Source organism: Bacillus rossius, chromosome 1, assembly GCF_032445375.1.
Source record: "Bacillus rossius redtenbacheri isolate Brsri chromosome 1, Brsri_v3, whole genome shotgun sequence".
Classification (NCBI taxonomy): domain Eukaryota; kingdom Metazoa; phylum Arthropoda; class Insecta; order Phasmatodea; family Bacillidae; genus Bacillus; species Bacillus rossius.
Genome location: NC_086330.1, coordinates 18,547,600 through 18,567,068, shown reverse-complemented (window position 1 = coordinate 18,567,068; position 19,469 = coordinate 18,547,600). Strand labels below are relative to the sequence as shown.

Sequence of the window (19,469 nt, the reverse complement as noted above, 5' to 3'; positions counted from 1 at the left end):
GACAAAGATTTTATTTAAAAAAATTCGAAGTCCTTAAACTAAATCAGAAATTAACATTTCATAACCCATTTTTGAAAAAAAAGTAGATATATTTTTACTTAAAAATCGTCTATGCGTCCACGCCGGCATTTGATAACCGTTTCCCACCAAAAAATTTGTTCTAATATTTTGATTGCTGGCATGCTGTAGGACGATGAGACACGCCATTTATCAGTGCTTTGAGCGAAGAGGCAGGGGTCACTTTAGTATAGCTTGAATCGTTAACGAAATCACAGTGCCAGAGTTTTTTTGAAGTAGCTAAAATGATTCCACGCATACTGACGCCGCAACTTTGCATGCAAAACATTAGTAATTACAGCGTCGGAACGTTAGTTTTATAAGCAGTACAATCGCATACTATTGGCAACAAGGCACGTATTTTGAACTTCGAAGATCAAGCAGCGAATTATGTATTTACACCCGTAAAAAGGGATCGAAACTGCCTTTTAGAAATTAATAAATTAACTTATAATAAACCAAAAACGGTTAATTATGGACTCGTAGAACCGAATAATCCACCTTGTGTTTCTAAAAAAATTATAAAAAAAAATGTAAGTGAAAAATAAAACAATTTAACTATTAAATATTATCAAATTTTGTCATTCACTTATAATTATGTTAGCCTAAAGTGTTATTCTACATATAAAGTGTATTAAGCTGAAGATGTCATGAAATAAACACTTAATGCCTTTGTTATAAATACCAGCAACTATCCGCATAGTGTGTTTCATATAACATGCTTACACGTCACAGACTTACTTCGGTAGTTGTGAAACAATTACAAGTAAATTTTAAAATTTGTTTTCATCTCAAGAATACCCTATTTCTCTGGGGTCTTTACTGAAAACTGATAATTGACTGTATTGAAAAGAAAAACTATAATGCAGAAAAAATGATTTTGGATATGCATAAATAGACACATCCCTTTGTCCTATGAAATCAGAAACTCTGGATGTGAGCTAGTAGATTCCTTAAATATGTTTAAAAAATGTTGCACTCTATGGAATAAGGTAGGAGACCAGATGAAAAAAAATATTAAGTTAAGCTTCGCAGGTTCCTAGAAGTGTAAATAATTAAAAAATACTTCACAATAATATGCTGCCGAATACGAGTATATTGGTTAAATGGAGACCGTCCACCATTTATATTTCTTGGGCAAAACATTATTTAATGTAATACAGTTTTTAAGCCTTAATAAAACTAATTTATTCGTTTCTGAATAATTAAAACAATATGTTGATTACAACCTTGAAGTAAACTCAGCAGAAAGTGACTTTACAGTTTCATAGATTAATTTAAACCAAATATCCTGTTGCATATTAAGCCATGTTTAATAGTTTGAAGCATAGTGCATACACAGTAAAAATAAATAAATCTGTAATTATATTCAGGTCCTTTACGACGATTTTGGTTTACATTTTACCGTTGAAGCTATTAGTTGTTCTTTATTTCATAGTAGTTTTAACAAACAAAATTAATGGCATAAAATTAAGTGATGCATGTTTTTTAGAAAGTAAACATTTTGCAGGGCTTTGCAGAGTGAATTTTAATGAGTAATATTGTTTTCTGATAAATTGTTAAGAGATTCGGAGTTGAAAATACAATATACGGTGGAATAATAAATTTATTTAATGAAGTGCACAAAGGAAAATTTCATCAACACCGTGGATAGAAACACAACTTAAATTTATATTTAAAATAAACGATTATATACAATATTGTAATGTGAGATAATTGTTCAAAATATTTTGATTATCTGCTTATACTTGTTCAAAAGGACACAAAAAAATACGGTAAAACGTTGAAACAAACAATTTGATTTATTTGATCTATAATAAGTATTCTGCTATAAAATTTTCACAGAAGAAATATCTATAACAATATTTAACTTTTTTGTTATTGGACTAGTTAAGTGTTTGATAAACTTCTACAGTTGGTTGATATAGAGTCATGTAAATAAAATAAAAAGATCTTCATTTTTTAAATTAACTTATGTTATTATCTAGTTTCCGGTTCAATTATACTAGGTTTTTTTTAATTTTATTTGCAAGGAAATTTATGAATACAAATATAGTTGAGTTCTGTGAACAAAAAAGAATATTCTTAAGTGCATTAAAGAAGAAAGTAATTATACACTACAGAGAAAATAATAGAGACATTACAAAAATGAAATAGCACGATAATATATGTGTTTCAAAATTATTTTAGGTTTTATTAAATATGAATTTTACTGACATGAATATCATACGATATATCAATCCTGGACTTAAATAAACCACGGGACTCATGAAAAAAAACAAGCAGTGCCATAATGCCTAAATAGTGCAAAAAAATATTCAAGTAATTTAGAAGTCGAGCGTGAAACATAGGCTGAACCTAATATTTCCAGTGCCCCCGAAGTAGCTACTGTCACAGAACTAAACGATTTTCATTTTTCAAGAACAGCTCCAGAGATGTGTTGACGCTCTCTTGATTGCCACTTTACAGTCAGATTGTTACAGGATTGGGGTTGGGAGATGGGTGAGTTACTCCATATCCCATCTCAAACTTGTGGACCATATCCACAACAAATCAAGATCCACCACTGGAAAAAAACTAAAACCACAGCTCTTTTACAATATATTTCGGTAAAATAACTTGAGTTTATGTGACCGCTAAATGTTTTAGAAGCAAAATTAGGGAATTTATTAAGTAAACAATTAAGTGAAAAACATTTTTGGTATTGTTTTTCCATATCATTGTACATAGAATCTTAAAATACTTCAACTAAGTGATATTGCCTTATCATTGTTAATTGTCAATCTTTAAATTAACACGGGTGTAAGAAAGTCAAACAGCATGAGTTATTCACAAACTTTGTCGAAAACCCATTTTCAATCCAGAAAGTTAATATTCAAAACCTTAAGAAAAAAACACAAAAAAAAAAAAACAGAATGATGCCAAACAGGTTTCTCGTTCAGTTGTACAGTCAGACAAACTGATATCACTCGTTTGAGTTTCTTCACAGTTGAATATGTGGTTTTGGCCCTGGATATCCCCTGTGGTTAAGCCTCACAGACTCACATTCAGTCTGGTTGCCGAGCAGAATGTGTTATCAGCCAGCTCAGTGTCTGACGCAGCCTTTAAACCACAAGAGATGGCCCAAATAATTGCTGATATCCAGTAACATGTTTCGTTAAGATAACAATACTTAAATGAATTTAATATCTAAGCTGAGGACTGCGTTATTCATTACGATTACAGATCTAGGTGGGTGTATAGAATAAAAAAAAATTGAGTTTACTTGCGACTCAGTTTAGAGAGTTTCGGAACTAATTGAATTAGTAGTTTTAGAAATAATCGAAAAAAAATATTGATACCTTAACTGACTCACAGTTCAATGTGATGCCACGTATAAATTGGCCAAAATTACTAAACTGTTTAGTTCTTTCTTTAATAAACAATTTAATGAATGGGATAGGCTAAATGTTGTACTTAAGCAAAACTTTCCAACAATATGTTATATGAATTTATCATATACTATAGATTGCGTTGACATTATAAATTAAATCATTTATGTCCTTCATCTTAGTTACTGGTGAGCTATAGACTGTGTTAAATTTCATCTTCAAAAAGACTACAGTAAAATGTATCTCGTTCGGTCATACACGTATTTCTGTAAAGTTGTGGCTTAATAACCCCGATTAATTGAAAGCTCAAGATAAAGTTTACTGGATTTGTCTGAGAGTATTATATATGTCTTGTACAATTATCGTACATGTTATGTGCAGAAATTAATTTTAGCTATTCTATGAATGGTAAAATTTTAACTACTTTCAATTAATAAAAGATTTTTCGCGGGAGCTTACATGAAAATTTTCTTTGTTCACTTAGTTGATTATTATCTGTCCATTATGCTGGATGTTTCTGAAAGAAGGGAGATATTTCTGAATAATCTGAATTGGTTTTCATCCATCATTACATCAGTTATTTACATATTCATTCCACAAAATAGGTACAGATAGTAAAAAAATCTGTTGTGAAAGTAAGTGTAAGTTTACAGCTGAGCTTGAGTGTATAATATTTATTCTTGCTGTGCTTAAAGTGGTGCAGTGAAAGAGTGCTGGGCCAGTACCCAGAGGCTCATGAATTTAAACCCTGCTCTGCTACCATTAAATCATGGTAATAGTACCTCTTAATGTATCTTGACCATAAAAGCATCTATTTGATTTCGATACAAAAACAAATTGTCAGCGATGTGTACCATGCAGAGGACGTCCACTTCCAGGTAAGTACAATTTCACATGTAAATCTGGATAAGTTGAATTAAGCCAATTATGTGAGCATTACTGTGCATTTACTTCGAGTTTTGCATTTTATAATTATTTAGTATGCGGTATAAATGGCACAAGCCATCTTGGTTGCCCTGAGACTTGTGAACATTACACCGCCCACTAAAGAGTTAGCAAGTCACTTAAGAAAACTAAAATGCATTGACATGCAGATGATTAAACCACCATAAATTCAGTTAAAAATACTATAAAACCTACGAGTTAGAACCACAAAAAAAAATAATAATCCCTGCGAACTTGACACAACCATGAATTGTACAGAGTCAAACCTTTTGACTCAATGCATCACTAATTGTTTATTAAAAACTCATTCAGATTTACACTGTCATGTTGAAATGGTCCAGGGTGCCAAAGTACTCTTCTGTGATATGAAACAATAGAATAATACTTTCTCTCAAGTGAGAAGAATTTCAGATCCACATTAATTTATCCATCTAGCTGTATATGGTTACACACGTCTAAACGTTTTCCCAGACCTTTCAGAAACTACCAGCATATAATATTTCAGAAATGTCTACTATAAAATAAAATGTTAAATAACTGTTTGTTATTTTTAATCTCTGTACCTTGGAGGCTTATGATTACACGTAAAAAAATTTCATATTGTTTTGTTCTCTATTTCTGCTTAATCCTAATTCAAAAAATTACTACTGATAATTTTGGCATTTAAGACTACAAATTGATTTTAGTTTAAATTTTACAATTTTCATTCCCAAATATTTTTTAAATTTAGTTTTGCAATTTTATCAACTTAATTCATAAGGGAAATTATTATTGAGTCATTGTCCTAAGTGCTAGTAGATAGTGAGTAACATGGTGATTAAAATGACTGATAAAAAAATTAATTTTTGTCAAAATACTGTCTTATGCCTCCAGAGTATTAATTTTTATTGTATGACGAGATTTGGGTTAAGTGTCTAACTCTATAAGGTTGTTGAATTAATATAAGGATTGTATTGAGAAAAATATAAAATATTTTGATTTACTAATTGAATGTGTGGAATAATCATAGTTTATATAATATGAACTAATCACATTATCTTGCTCTAGGCAACTGCATTCTCGTAGTCCTTGATTCCTCCACTATATGTTTTACAGGCACCGAAATGTTGTCTAGAATAAAAAAAAACACTGAATTTTCTTGTTGTATGCCACACATTTGTCATGTAACACTTGATGATAAAATCTTGCGCGAATTCTTGCGTATCACCTACTACAATTTATTCCTTTAATCACGAAACATTGCTATACAGTAAATCAGAGTTTGTAAATTTTGGTATCATAAAAATAATGATAACGCAGCCTGTTCTTTACATTTATATCTATCTTAAGTAATTTTTTTGACAAAAGTTTTATATGTTAATACATAAGTTTTACTTTATATCATTTAAAGAGTTACGTTTTCGGTCTTCCATTCTTAGCTATTCTTTCCACTTTTCCTTCAAAGAAGTGAATGCACCTCGACGAAACAGTGAGTTAACAGTCTTACTGCTTCTTCCCTTTTCGATAAGTTTAATTCATTTTTGCATTTATTCTTCTCTCTGCCTTTGGTGAAATACTGCTCTGTGAATATAAATTGTCCTGCTTATAACACGTCAAATGAAGGATCACACTAGATTAGTGTCCCGGGATGTGTTATACATCGGAAATAAGAAAAAAATTTGCAAATAAATCAATTCAGTCACTCAAATAATCAACAATTTTTTTTAACTTTTTTCCTTACAGTTTGAGCGTTTAGTTTTCGACCTTAAGCTTTGGATGGCAAAACATTTGAAAAAAGCTTTAGTCGATTAGTAGCGGAAGAGCATGGAAAACCTAGAAATTGTAAATTATAACTGAACTTAATAAGTATGAGTTATTAATATAATTATAAAATCAAAAATGGACAATCTGTTTCAAGAGTATTTTTAAATAAATATGTTTCGCATTGCACTGGGTTTCACAACACATTTTTATACAAAACAATGGTAAATATTTTTTTCTCTGACTTATATAAGCTCCGATTCACCAGAAAAAGACTTGAAACACGGTTTCAATAAGCATTTTAATGCAGTCATGCTTTTCCTTAGCTGAAAACATAAATATGCAAGCTTTAAATATAATATCTTGCTGTCCACATTTCCACTTAATTAAGTATAAACACCAAAAAAATCAGTCGGTGTTACGTACTTTGAATTGAGAATGTAAAAAATAATAATATATATTTATACAGGAATAGAATGGTTATAGTTTTCATCCTAATTGTATACAGTTGAACTGATGTGTTTACAGCAATATCATAGTGCCATTTAAACAGCGGTAGGCTCACGAAAGCGTTATTTACTAGCGATGTTCTTAAAGTAAGGTCCGTTTCGTCATAAAAAAAATCCTCGAGAAAAAGATTTTATTGACTTGTTTTTTAGTTTACTACATATATACTTCATTTTCACATAATCGCCATTCATTCCCAAGCATTTTTTTCTAACGCTGCACCAGTTTATTTAACCCCTCAGAAGTTTGCCAAATAAAAAGAAAACCAGTTTAATATCATAATTTTGTAATGGTTGTTATAATTATTGACCTACGTTTTATGAAATCAACCAAACTGACGCCTCTTTTGTCCAAAACACTTTAGCCATCATTTTTCGATTCGAGTATATAGATTGCATACACGTTTTCCGGAGATGTTCACTAAGCGCTTATACTTAGTTTACACGAATTACATATTCGAAGTCCATGATGCCTGTGGTTGAGGCGTACGTTTCATTCCCAGGCGGCGAACCTCTATGCAGAGGGGTTAAAGAAACTAGAGCAGCGTTAAGAAAAGTATTATCTTTGAAAGATTTGTGCAATAGGAGTGCATGACTTGATGTAAGCTTTTGGACATACGCCATTGCTAAGCACATGTATGTCTATAGAAGAAAACTACAAAAAAACACAAATGACAAAAACACAAATTAAGCAAAAAATTGCTGTTGTCAGGATATAAACACCACACAATACTCCACAACAGGAATATGGTCAACAAACAAAGAAAAATGGACTAACAGAACGAAAAAAAAAACCACAAATGATGACAGCACAAAAATACCGAACCCAAAAAATTCGGCACAACAGTTGAAACGAGACAAAAATACAGCAAAACGAAAAGACGAAACAATCATAATAGTTTTCCAAAAACAGAAGAGAAACGAAAAGAACCCCACAAATGATGACAGCACAAAAATATTAAACCCAAAAAAATTCAGCACAACAGTCAAAACGAGACAAAAACACGACAAAACGAAAAGACAAAACAAACACAACAGTTTTCTAAAACAGAAGCAAGCGACGTTTCGGGAACTGCTATCTGCTCCCGTCCTCATGCAGAGACGCACATGGTACGAAAATACATGTGCGACAGGTGCTTGGAACTAATTGGCGATTGTGTGAAAATGTAAAGTAGATACGCAGAAAAAAAAACCGCCCATAAAATTTTTTTCTCACGAGTTTATTCTTTTGTCACTCGTGCCTATCGCTGTTTACACGTCACTGTGATATAGCTGTAAACACATCAGTTCAACCGCATACAATTAGGATGAAAACCATAACCAATGTATTTCTGTATAAATATATATATTTTTAATTTTTACATTCTTAATTCAACGTACATAACATTAACTGATTTTATTTGTGTTTATACCAAATTAATCGTATCTATGGACAAGGAAATTTTATTTTTAATGCTTGCATGTTAATTTTTTTTCAGCTAATAGCAACTCCTTGATGCCTTGATGCCTCGTTAGCATGGCTGCATTGAAATTATTATTGAAACCGTGATTTAATTTTTTTAATTCTTGTCTGCCAGTGAATTGGAGCTGGTAGAAGTTGCAGGCACAAATATTTTGGGTTCTTTTTGTATCAAAATGTGTTGCGAAACACCAAGTGCAGTGCGACACATCTTTATTTAAAAAAAAATTGGTTGTCTGTAGAGTCGATTTACGGACGATAGTTTAACGTGACAACGTCATAACAAAACATTGATGAAATCATTGCATAGTTTTATGAATAAAATTGAATCATTTTATTGAATTATCACTATTTTTTATGGATACGAAGTAGTAAAATGAAAGCTACAATTTAATTGATAAATTTACTTTTATTTGCACTCATAAATTCAAATATGTTTATTACTTTAGCGAACAGATTATTTTAACTATCGCTATTTATACATGTATGCTATTTAACTTCCAATCTGTGTTATTATGTTAAGGATAGGACGATGATAGGAAAAGTAGGAAACGAATGGGAGTGTTTCAAGTTTAATGTGCCTCGAAAAAAGTCAAATCGATGGTTGTTCCAATCGAGTGGAAGAGAGATAGATGCGGCGCAAGCGTACAATGAGCGTAACGGGACAATGTGCGTAACGGAACATTTTTTCGTGCGTGCAGCCGGCGTTCATAGATTTATTAGACGTTGTCACGTCAAAAAAAATATTCGTAAAACAGATTGTTCTGTTTTGATTTTATAAATATATAAATGATAATTGAAACTGAACGGTGCTCGCTTCACGAATATCCCTGGCGGACGTGGGACGGGAATAAACACACAGGAACGGGACCAAGCGGTCAGCCTGGAGCAAGTGAGGGGGTCGTGCTGGGGTGTTAGTGGGGGTGGGGAAGGGGGAGGGAGGCAGGGGATCACGTGAGGTGGGGGACCGTGGCTGTGCGCAGACGCCCATGAGCGAGGCACAGACCTGGATCTGACAGCAGACGAGATCCTGGCTGACGGCATGGTGTACCGCGACAAGAAGAGTCCCAAAGACCAGACACAGCTGGAAGTCGCCATCGGGGACGGAATGGAGTTCACCATACACGGTCAGTAGCATAACATTTATGACATTAAAAATTAAAGAAAATAATATTTTTGGCCACAACAAAACTCTTATTAAGGACGAGATATTGCTGTCACCAACGAGCCATTTTAAAGACACTATGGAATTTTTTTTCTGACAACTATAAGTAGAGACCTGAAAAATTCGCGGATTCATTTCCTGAAATGCTACAATTCAAATAATTATACCTTAGTGCTGCTTCTGCTGTTGGTTCACTGTTAATCTGGAGTAATAAGGGCCTATTAGAGACTCTCACTCATAGACGTGTTGAATCACAGGCTACCCAGTCGAGACGACTCACAAGTCAACAGCCAATGAACAGTTGGCATTTGCCCGAGTGTGTAGAGGATAGTGGAGTCTATCATGGAGGTCATTGAACCAGCGAATTTTTCCGGTCTCTAACTATAAGTATTTGGTAGTACCTACCTACATTCACAAAAATTTCTTTTGTAGCCAATTTTTTTTTTCCTTTTAGTTGTATGGCTTGGTATTTCCTGCGCCAGGTTCCAGGTTGTGGATTGAGTGGATGGGGTCAATGACTGACCCTCATGACGTCACGGCGGCCGTCTTGGACTAAAATGTTTTGAAAAATTTGGAGTTCAAGATGGCCGCCGTGTCGTTATGATTGTCGGTCATTGACCCCATTCACACCATCCACAACCTGGAACCTGGCGCAGGAAATACCAAACTATACCACTTTTTTTTTTTTTTTTTTTTTTTTAAATTTTTACGAATGACTTCTCATTTGGCTCAAGAGAGTAGTTTAATATAAAAGTATTTCAAGCAAAATTACCCTTGACAAGTGAACTTAAAGTTATGATAATTCAAGGCAAAATATATAATATTAAGCTGACATATTTCACGTTCTGCGTGAGGGACCGTGTGCAAGTAAAACTGAATAAATCATAAAATAGATCCAGAAAGTGGATTTTATAATTGCTCTAACTTATCGAATGCAAAAATGACCCATATTAAAACCTATATAAACTTAGGACGAGGAAAAAATAATTTTCAGCATACATATTTAAAAATTGTATGTGAAACAGTGTATGGATCTCAGTTTAAATATCCATACGGGGGAAATGTATCCTAAATTTAAAGTGTTGAAAAATATAATTCAGAATGTTTTGCTAAGTTGTAAAGAGATTGAGATAATTGTTTAAAAAATAATTGTAAACTCAATATTTATGTGATTATAATTTGTAAAATATTAATTTAAATACAAATATTAAAACTTTCAGATTTTATTTATTATGAGAGATCGTTAGACGAAATAAAAAAATGCATCCTGATTCATCCTGTGCAATCAGTCATGTAAACCACTTGTAGTACAAAATTTTTAAATCATAACCTGATTAAATGTCATCATTGATGTGCCAAAATTAAAGCTTCCAGGAAAGGTTTCATTGGGAATGCTATCTATTCTTATGGTTATTTATTTTGATCAGGAGACCTGAAAAACAAGCTGAAGAAGGGAAAGCCCATGATGAACAACACCAAAATGATTGGCAATTCCATTCAAGGAAATCATCAAGATAATAGGATAGAGGACGACTTTTTGAGAAACCATGCTGACGAAGATGCGCTAAGGTGAGAACAGCTATTTTTTTTTTTTTACAGTTTAATGAATTATTCCGTAATAATAATATTAATTTTGGCAACCAAGTATGTTCCGCTACATGATTAACAGAAAATAATTTTGTTGTTGTAATATCATACATAATTTTAGATTTATAGTGATATTAGGGCACAGTGTTTTTCAAGGTTTTTCAGATGTTAATTTGTATACTAACTTAGTGTGAAATTTGTTGTGGCCAGAGACAGCCTCGGTTCACAACCTTGTGACATAGAATTTGCACATACATTTACCTAAATAATCATAATAATTATATTACATTAGTAGAAAATTACTAAGGAGGTTATTCTATTTCTCAGCATTATTGCCAAATTACTCTTAAGCGATCCTTTTGTTCCTATTGGAAGTGCAAAAGAGTGAATTCGAAAATATTTTATTGACTTTACAAAGACCTTTGCAATTGAAATTACCTTTTGAAAAAAAAAATACTTTGTATATATATGGGTTTGTAAATCTAAAATTTGTAATACAGTGCTAAATGTTATAACAAACAGACAAACCTTTTTATACAATTGCTATGAACTGGTTTGGTTTTTCCTTCTATTTCTAAAAACTACAAGGGAAGGAAATTTTTCATACCTTTAAAGTATGATGTCACTTAATTGTTTTTCTAATATAAATTATATAACTTTATAAGAAACAGATATATGTATATGAATTTTTTTTTTTCAAAAAATGTTGGATTTGAAGAGAGAAGTGATACTATAAACCTATTAAAACACTTTTGCAATCAATTTCGAACCAAGGAAGCCCATTAAATTGGTTAACATATAGACTAGACATAATTGTGAAAGGCTATTTTTAAGAGGGTAAGAAGTGGGTAACTTTATTTTCCAATTAAAACCGCATGGTTTTATGGTAAAAAACTTACCTCCGAAGCTAATCAAGTAAGAGGTAAAATATAATGTATTTATAATTTAAGAGGGTTAATATGTGATATGTTTTGGTTTGTAATGATACATTAATTTCGAAAATATACTTAAGAGAAAGGTAAGAAAGAAACTGAACATAAATAACATGCTTGAAGTTGCGTAGTATTTATTCTACATTTTTTTGAAGTTCGCCCAATAAGGCGTAAATTTGTTTTTTTTTTTAATAATAAATCATTCATTTCAAGTTAATTAAGCCGCAAGTAAGATCTTGATCTTGAAGGATTAAGATAATTCTCAGTTTTATTTTTATGTTAAATAAATTAACATTAATTTAAATACCTTATTCAATAAGTTATTTAACTTTCAATATACTGTTTATTTTCAGAATAATTGATTCATAAAGAGAGTATTACTTCAGCACATATGCGTATTGACAAGCAAAGCATAACAGTTTTATATTTCATTGCATGTTCTCTTATACAGCATATAATTATAATAAAGCTGAATTGAGTCAGGTATTTTCATTGAATATATTTCTAAAATAGTGGTAGGTTTGATTATTTATAATTAAATAATGATACCGATAAAAATATTTTTTTCTTGTCTTTTAATTTTTTATATCATCACAAAAACACCAATGGGTTTGAATGAAATTCAGCACGATATTAATATATATTTATGAAATATTATTTAGGACACTTTTAATCTCGATAATTTACATAGTTCCCGCAGTATGCACACCTTTGTTTTTGCTTGCATCGCTCTAAAAATATTCAACGGAATTAATCAAAAACAAATGTAGCAAGCGGGTAGTTTAATGCATAAATAATTGCCTCTATAAAATACTTTCCATCCTGATACACCTCCAAGGGATTGATTCAAAGTTTTTGAAAAATGGCTGCTGATTGTTGATTGCAAGGCATGCATCTTATAATGCGCAAACAATGCAATGCAGGTAAAGCTACATATGGTAAGCGAAGATTTGTACACATAACATAGATAATATTATTTTTATTTTGGAATTTAAATAATTTTCTTTATTAAACTGAATGCAATCTTTTTATGTATTTATTGATAATTTTTTTGTGATATGTTTTGGTCAGTGTAAACTGATATGGTGTATTCATAGTTTTGTCAATTTCTAATGTTGATCCAGTTTGCCAAGTATAGTTGACGAGCTTGTGTGAGCCAACAAATTCATTCTATGTTCCGCGCAGACAGAGTCGCAGTCACAGCTAGTTGTACACATACGCACTAATTAGTATTGTTTTAATTTGCAGCAACAAGTCGTATGGCAGTCACAAAAACCGACCATTTAAAGATGAAAGTCACAAAGGAAGCATAGAGACTATGGACGGAGAAGAGAAGAAAGATGCGAGCAAAGAAGACCTCGATCAGGAAGGTTGGTTTGCAACGACCATTTAATATTTTTGAAGAAAGTTTTCAATACTTTTTGTTTTGTAATTTATTTTAGAATAAAGCTCAATTTAAAGGCCAATCATAAAAAATCGAAAATAATTCATAATGGTTTTATTAAACATTGAGAATTATATACTTTTCGAAATGGCTTCGCAACTGTACAAAAATCTTGCTTTATGATATATTTTGAATACATGTAGTAAAAATGAAACAAAGAAACTTAATTTCGAGCATATTTCTCAGAGTAAAGGAGCGAGAGAAAGAAAGAGAGAGATGGAATGACATTCAGGAGAGGTGCCTCACTTTGTGTTTTCAATTTCCTGCATATCTTCTCTCTTCCGATTTCTGCCGCAACCATTGCCTACACGACTCATGTAGCCGTTTACGTCATACATGGTGCTGACTCTAGTCTGATTTTTCTTTTGCCATGGAGTAATTTTATAACATTTTGGGGAACAAACATTGTAAAATAATTATTATATTATTATACATATCTAATATTTAATATTATAATAATTTGTTTCATTTTGCAGCCAACAACAAATTAGTAATTAACGTGTGTAGAAAGAACCGATATGGTATGAATATTAATTTAGGGAATTTCTGTTGGATACAAATACATTAATAAATATAAATAAGGACACAAGTGTGATATTTAAAGATTTGTTGCAGTGGGGTTAGTAATTAAGTAACATGTTATGGACACGTCGTTTCAGGACATTTGTCGGCTGTAGAAAATGAAACTGGTACTTATATAAAAATAATAAAAAATGTAAGAATGTAGAAATTATCAAATACCACATAAATATAATTTTCAAAAATAAATTATAAACCTGTGGAATTACAAAGGCTTTAATTCAGTGAAAATTTACTGTATTTTTACGTTTATCGTTTGTACATTTTATTTATCAGTTTTTTTAAGTCCACTCATTTAGATTTAAACTAAAGGTTCAAGTGTTCAAAACAATAAAAAAATACTACTTTTTTAAATTCAGAAATTATACTTTAAATTTTAATATTTTTATTACTTAAATTACATGGTAGCTTTCTTGGGAATGGAAGCAAGGACTCCTGAGTCAATGGCGTATTTGATCTTCCTTTGATATTATTTTGTTAGTATTCAAATGTTTATTTATATTTTATTTAATATTAAAAAAATTAATAAATATCTTGAGCGTTTAATAGATATGGCACAAAGATTTTGGAAAACGTTACAGTGATTACAAAATTGTTTCGAAAATTAATTATTTCTCGAGGTTTCTAGAGTGTTGTTATGTTCAAGGTTATATTACAAGGACATTAAAGTCAAGTCAATACATCAAGCTCAAGATCAAAGTCATAGGCCAAGGTCGTTGAATATGACTTCCAAAGTCGTAAGATAAAAGTTGTTGTACTCCAAAACCTCTTAGACTAAGTGCCATTTCACCAGTTTTATACCTTTTGGTAGCGTCTCCAAAGGACTCCAGTCCAAAGAACTTGCAGTTGTGCATCGTGGTATGTTTGGTATACTTACTTATGTCATTTACTAAAAAAATTAATTTTTTAAGGTTGCATTGTTATAATATAAATCACCGTACATGTGAAAGTAACACGAGTTCATTTCTACTTCCAGCTACAAACTAAGAATGACTTAACATTGAGCGATTTTTATTTAATGTGTAAAAAACGTAACTTTGGTTCGTAAAATGTAATTTTTTTATTGTTTACAAGGAAAATAATTTGAAACTCAGTTGCCAAACGATAAAACTTTTAAAACTATGTCAGATATTTGTAAAATTTCAAATGGTACAAAGCTCTGCCTTGCAATTTTACAATTGATATCACTGGCAACTGAGTTTCCAAGGGCTATACTTGTAAAATTGCAACATATTTTGCAGTGTATGGTCTAAAATTGAAAGGATTGGCATTGAGAGAAGCGTCAACTCCTCTCCATAAAATATGTGCCATTTCTCCAAAATTGGCTGCAGGGCTGCCACACACAGCTACAGATTATTGGCATTTTTTAAAAAAAAAAAATTATAGTTGGACATACGCCATTGCAGTTTTTTTTCTGTATGCAATAGGGAAACCACACTAATGGCAGAAATAGGAATAAACAAACACACATCTTTCTTGTCCATTATTGTGGTTACTCTTCGACAAACAATGAAAACCAGCAATGGCTAAGTCCCTAAACATGTTTTTCAAACAATCTTTCCCACTGCAAGAATCATTCGTCGTGTTGAGAAATTATATTGAAAAAGTCTTCCTCAACAACCAAACATTTTTGTGGATAACGCTATGAAGAAGTTGTTATTCAATTTTCTAATAAAAATTGCAGGTCTTTAGCGGCCATTGTTTGGTGTTGCTTGGCTTCTGGGTTGTAAGCCGCGTCAAAAGCGAAGATTTCACCAACCTTTCGGTTGACCTCGCAGCCGCCATTATCAAAGTAGCAGCAGTTACCACCTGAGGCATTTGAAAAGTCTCATACCTTTAAATACTCTCGGCTAAGAGGGGAGTGTTTCCTGAAGGGCTTGCAGCTGTGGGCCAATCAGAGCCTTACTTTCTTCTCGTTGTCTGGTTGGTTTGGCCAACCGTAGCCGGGCCTCAGTAGACCCAACCAATCAGAGAGGCCCTGTTTATGTTATCCAAACCAACCAGGCAACCAGAAGAAAGGAAGGCGTCTGATTCAGGAAAAACCTCTCTCTCAGGCGAAAGTATTTACAGGCAGGCGAATTTCCTATAATCTCAGTAAAAACGTTTTCACCTTTAAATTACGAAGAAGGTCAGTTACAATTTATTCAGTGATCTTTGTAAATTTACGGACACTGATGATAATTTCGAAATAATGTTATTACCGTATAAAAAAAGCATTCAAAAACTGGTTATGTCTGCAGTAAGAACAATGTTAATTGTACACGTGTGTGTTGTTTACCTTTGTCGGAAGTCAAAATACGGCATAATTTCTACGAAGATTCAAATTTTTTGAAATCACGGAGAAAAAAATATTTTTTTTGACGCGATAACGTCTTATAAATCGATGAACGCCGGCTGCACGCACGAAAAAAATTGTCACGTTCCGCCTGAGCGGAGCGTGCAAGAACCGGCCGGCCACCGTGCGAGAAAATCTTCTATGATATCAAACAGGTTAAGGCGGGGCTTTTTAACTAATTGTTCGTGGTTATATATTTAAACAAATTAATTAAATTAAATTTTGCAAAAAAAACTGTAAATAATATTTGAAAATTAAAAAAGTATGCAATTTTTCATCAATGATTTCTTATGACTATGGGCATGCTTATTTCGCGAAAAGATTCTGAGACTAGTTGAAAGTTAAAACAATGTATCATCGTTTGTGTGCCATGATTGGATGAGTTTCTTTCAGGTGCATGTCGATTGTTAAACTACCAATCACAGCTGTTCAGGGCGTAAGCAAACACGTCCTGAGTGGCTCGGCCAAACGTGGGAACGACTTCTCTCACCGACGGCTGCCAATCACAAGGAAGAAACCGTCGGTGCGGATATATAACTTGTTGAAGGTCTAACAGGCGTTCTGATTTATTCGCGGAATAAGCCTGCCCCTACTTATGACGTTATCACGTAAAATTATCGTCCGTAAACCGACTTTATATACAACTCCCTATTTTTTATTGACGTGACAACGTCTAATAAATCGATGAACGCCGGCTGCACGCACTAAAGAGTGTCCCGTAACGCACATTGTCCCGTTACGCTCATTGTACGCTTGCACCGCATCTATTTCTCTTCCACTCGATTGGAACAAAAATCGATTTGACTTTTTCGAGGCACATTAAACTCGAAACACTCCCGTTCGTTTCCAACTTTTCCTATCATCGTCCTATCCTTAACAGAATAACACAGAAGAAGTTAAATAGCAAACATGTATAAAAGTTATAGTAAATAAATAATCTCTTCGTTAGAGTAATAAACATATTTGAATTAATAAAGTGCAACTTAAAAGTAAATTTTATCAATTAAATTGTAGGTTTTAATTTCACTCCTTCTTTTTGTATACGTACAGAATAGTGATGATTCAGTAAAAAAAATTCAATTTTATTCGTAAAAGTATGCAATCGTTTCATCAATGTTTTGTTATGACGTTGTCACGCTAAACTATCGTCCGTAAACCGACTTCACAGACAACTCCCTTTCTTCGTTGAAAAGTCCGTAGCATCTAGCAGTGTAGCTGCTGACCTGGTGACGAGGACGGCCGAAGAGCCGGTTGAAAGCGGCCGAGCCACGTGTGCCGCAGACCCGGAGGAGCCGGGCGACGACGAGGCCCCCGCCGACGACGACCTGGCGCTGGAGGCGGCCACGGAGGACGCGCTGCTCGCGGACTACCCGGCCGAGTGCTGCCCGGACAACTGCTACAAGCGCTTCCCCTTCCTGGCCGGCGACGACGACTCGCCCTTCTGGCAGGGCTGGGCGCACCTGCGCCTCAAGACCTTCCAGCTCATCGAGAACAAGTACTTCGAGACGGCCGTCATCACCATGATCCTGCTCAGCAGCCTGGCGCTGGTGAGTCACCGCCTCCACTCGCCGTCGCCCGGTGGCGGATCCAGAGGTTCAGAGTAGCCAGAGGAAAAATGTCTTTGTATTTCGCGGGTGCGCGGGAATAAGGGTATAAGTCAAATATTGGCAACAATGGTTTTTTTATGGTATGAAATAAAGGAGAATAAGCTCTACAAATTGGTCCAAATGGGTTAAGTCTAGCACCATTGTGTGTTATTCTATAGCACTGAACTTTTGGAATGAATAATTACTGATCTTGCATACTTGAAGAACTTTAAATGTTTAATATCTTAATTTAAGTAATTTTGACATATACCCCCCCTTTTTTTTCCCCGCGCACCCGCGATTTAATCTACTCACACTACACATAACATACAACCACCATGATTTTATGATTCTACAAGAAATTCATTAATTATATTAAAATATACTAGCTGCAGTATTCGGCGTTGCCCGGTCTAAACACATGGATAGAGACCCGGAAAATTCGCTTGTTCAATGACCTCCAGGATAGACTCCAATATCCTCTACCTACTCGGGCAAATGCCAACTGTTAATTGGCTGCTGACTTGTGAGTCGTCTCGACTGGGTGGCCTCTGTGATTCGTCACTTCTACGAGTGAGGGTCTCTAATTGGCCCTCAGTCCTCCGGATTAACAGTGAACCAATGACAGAAGCAGCACTAAGGTATAATTATTTGAATTTTAGCATAACACGAAATGAACCCGCGAATTTTCCGGGTCTCTAAACATGGAGATTTATTGCCTGCGAGTTAAAGCAAACTGGATAGCGCTATACGACAGCGTGTTGGACATAGAGAAATGCCACACAATAATTATTACTGTTTGTATGTTTATGACCTATGATTTTTTTTGTTTACCCATGGCGATGGGTTATTTATTATTTATTATTAATTATAAATTATCAAGACCATTAATCAAAATAAAAACTATCCTATCTCTCAAGTTGGAAAAAATTACACATACACATCGAAATCGGTTGACTTGGTGAAGAGTTCACTGGAAACAAACATCAGGACACTGGATTTATATATATATTAAAATATTTTATTAGTTTCAGAAACAATCATTTTTGTCGGCAATATTAATGTAGCAGACAACTGGTTTTTCGGGGGGGGGGGGCACTTGCCCCTGGTTCCCCCCCCCCCCCCCCTTGGATCAGCCACTGCTGTCACCCGGGATTCACGAACAAGACTGCGCTGTTCTTACTTTTCAACCTTCAATTCACAAAGAACACCTCTTACAAATTATCCAGAGGGATATTCGTAAAATTACAGACACCTTTTTTTTTTTTTTTTAAATTCGCAGACACTGAGTTAGTCCACTTATTTAGAGAATGACGCCAAAATATTTTTTTTTGTAACAAAACATTAAAAAAAAATTTAAGTTTACAGAAAGAACACACTTCTTTTGTCCACGTGTGTGTTTACCTTTGTCACGATTTGGAAGTCCAAATACGCGTAGTTTATTTGAGGTAACTTCTTCGTTAAAAAGTTAGTAAATTTACTATAATTTCTAACAGTGTGACAACAAATGATCCAAACTGTATAAAAAAAATTCGTTTGATTACATACACCATGGTTTAGTAATTTTAAAATTCATGGCGTGTTAATTTGGAAAACTAGTTCAATTAGTGTAATTTTACACAATTAATTATAGAAAACCAAGCTGTGCTATAAGCTCCGAAAAAAGATAAGAATAATTATCTTTCATTGAAACTACACATTTCGAGGTATTGATGAAATTACACATACATCAAGTGTTAAATTAATCAAAGCCCGGTTTTTTG

At 33.4% G+C, this 19,469-nt stretch overlaps 1 protein-coding gene across 6 annotated transcripts in view; it reads left to right on the top strand.

Moving 5' to 3' along the window:
• LOC134532714 (sodium channel protein para) overlaps positions 1-19,469 on the top strand; it is a 163,247-nt gene that overhangs the window by 98,130 nt on the left and 45,648 nt on the right. For all 6 annotated transcript variants that reach the window (XM_063369516.1, XM_063369534.1, XM_063369525.1 and 3 more), the window contains 4 exons: positions 9,062-9,205; positions 10,671-10,812; positions 13,011-13,132; positions 17,402-17,667. In XM_063369516.1, the coding sequence (XP_063225586.1) occupies positions 9,062-9,205; positions 10,671-10,812; positions 13,011-13,132; positions 17,402-17,667 (674 nt within the window). The remainder of the gene's footprint in view (positions 1-9,061; positions 9,206-10,670; positions 10,813-13,010; positions 13,133-17,401; positions 17,668-19,469) is intronic.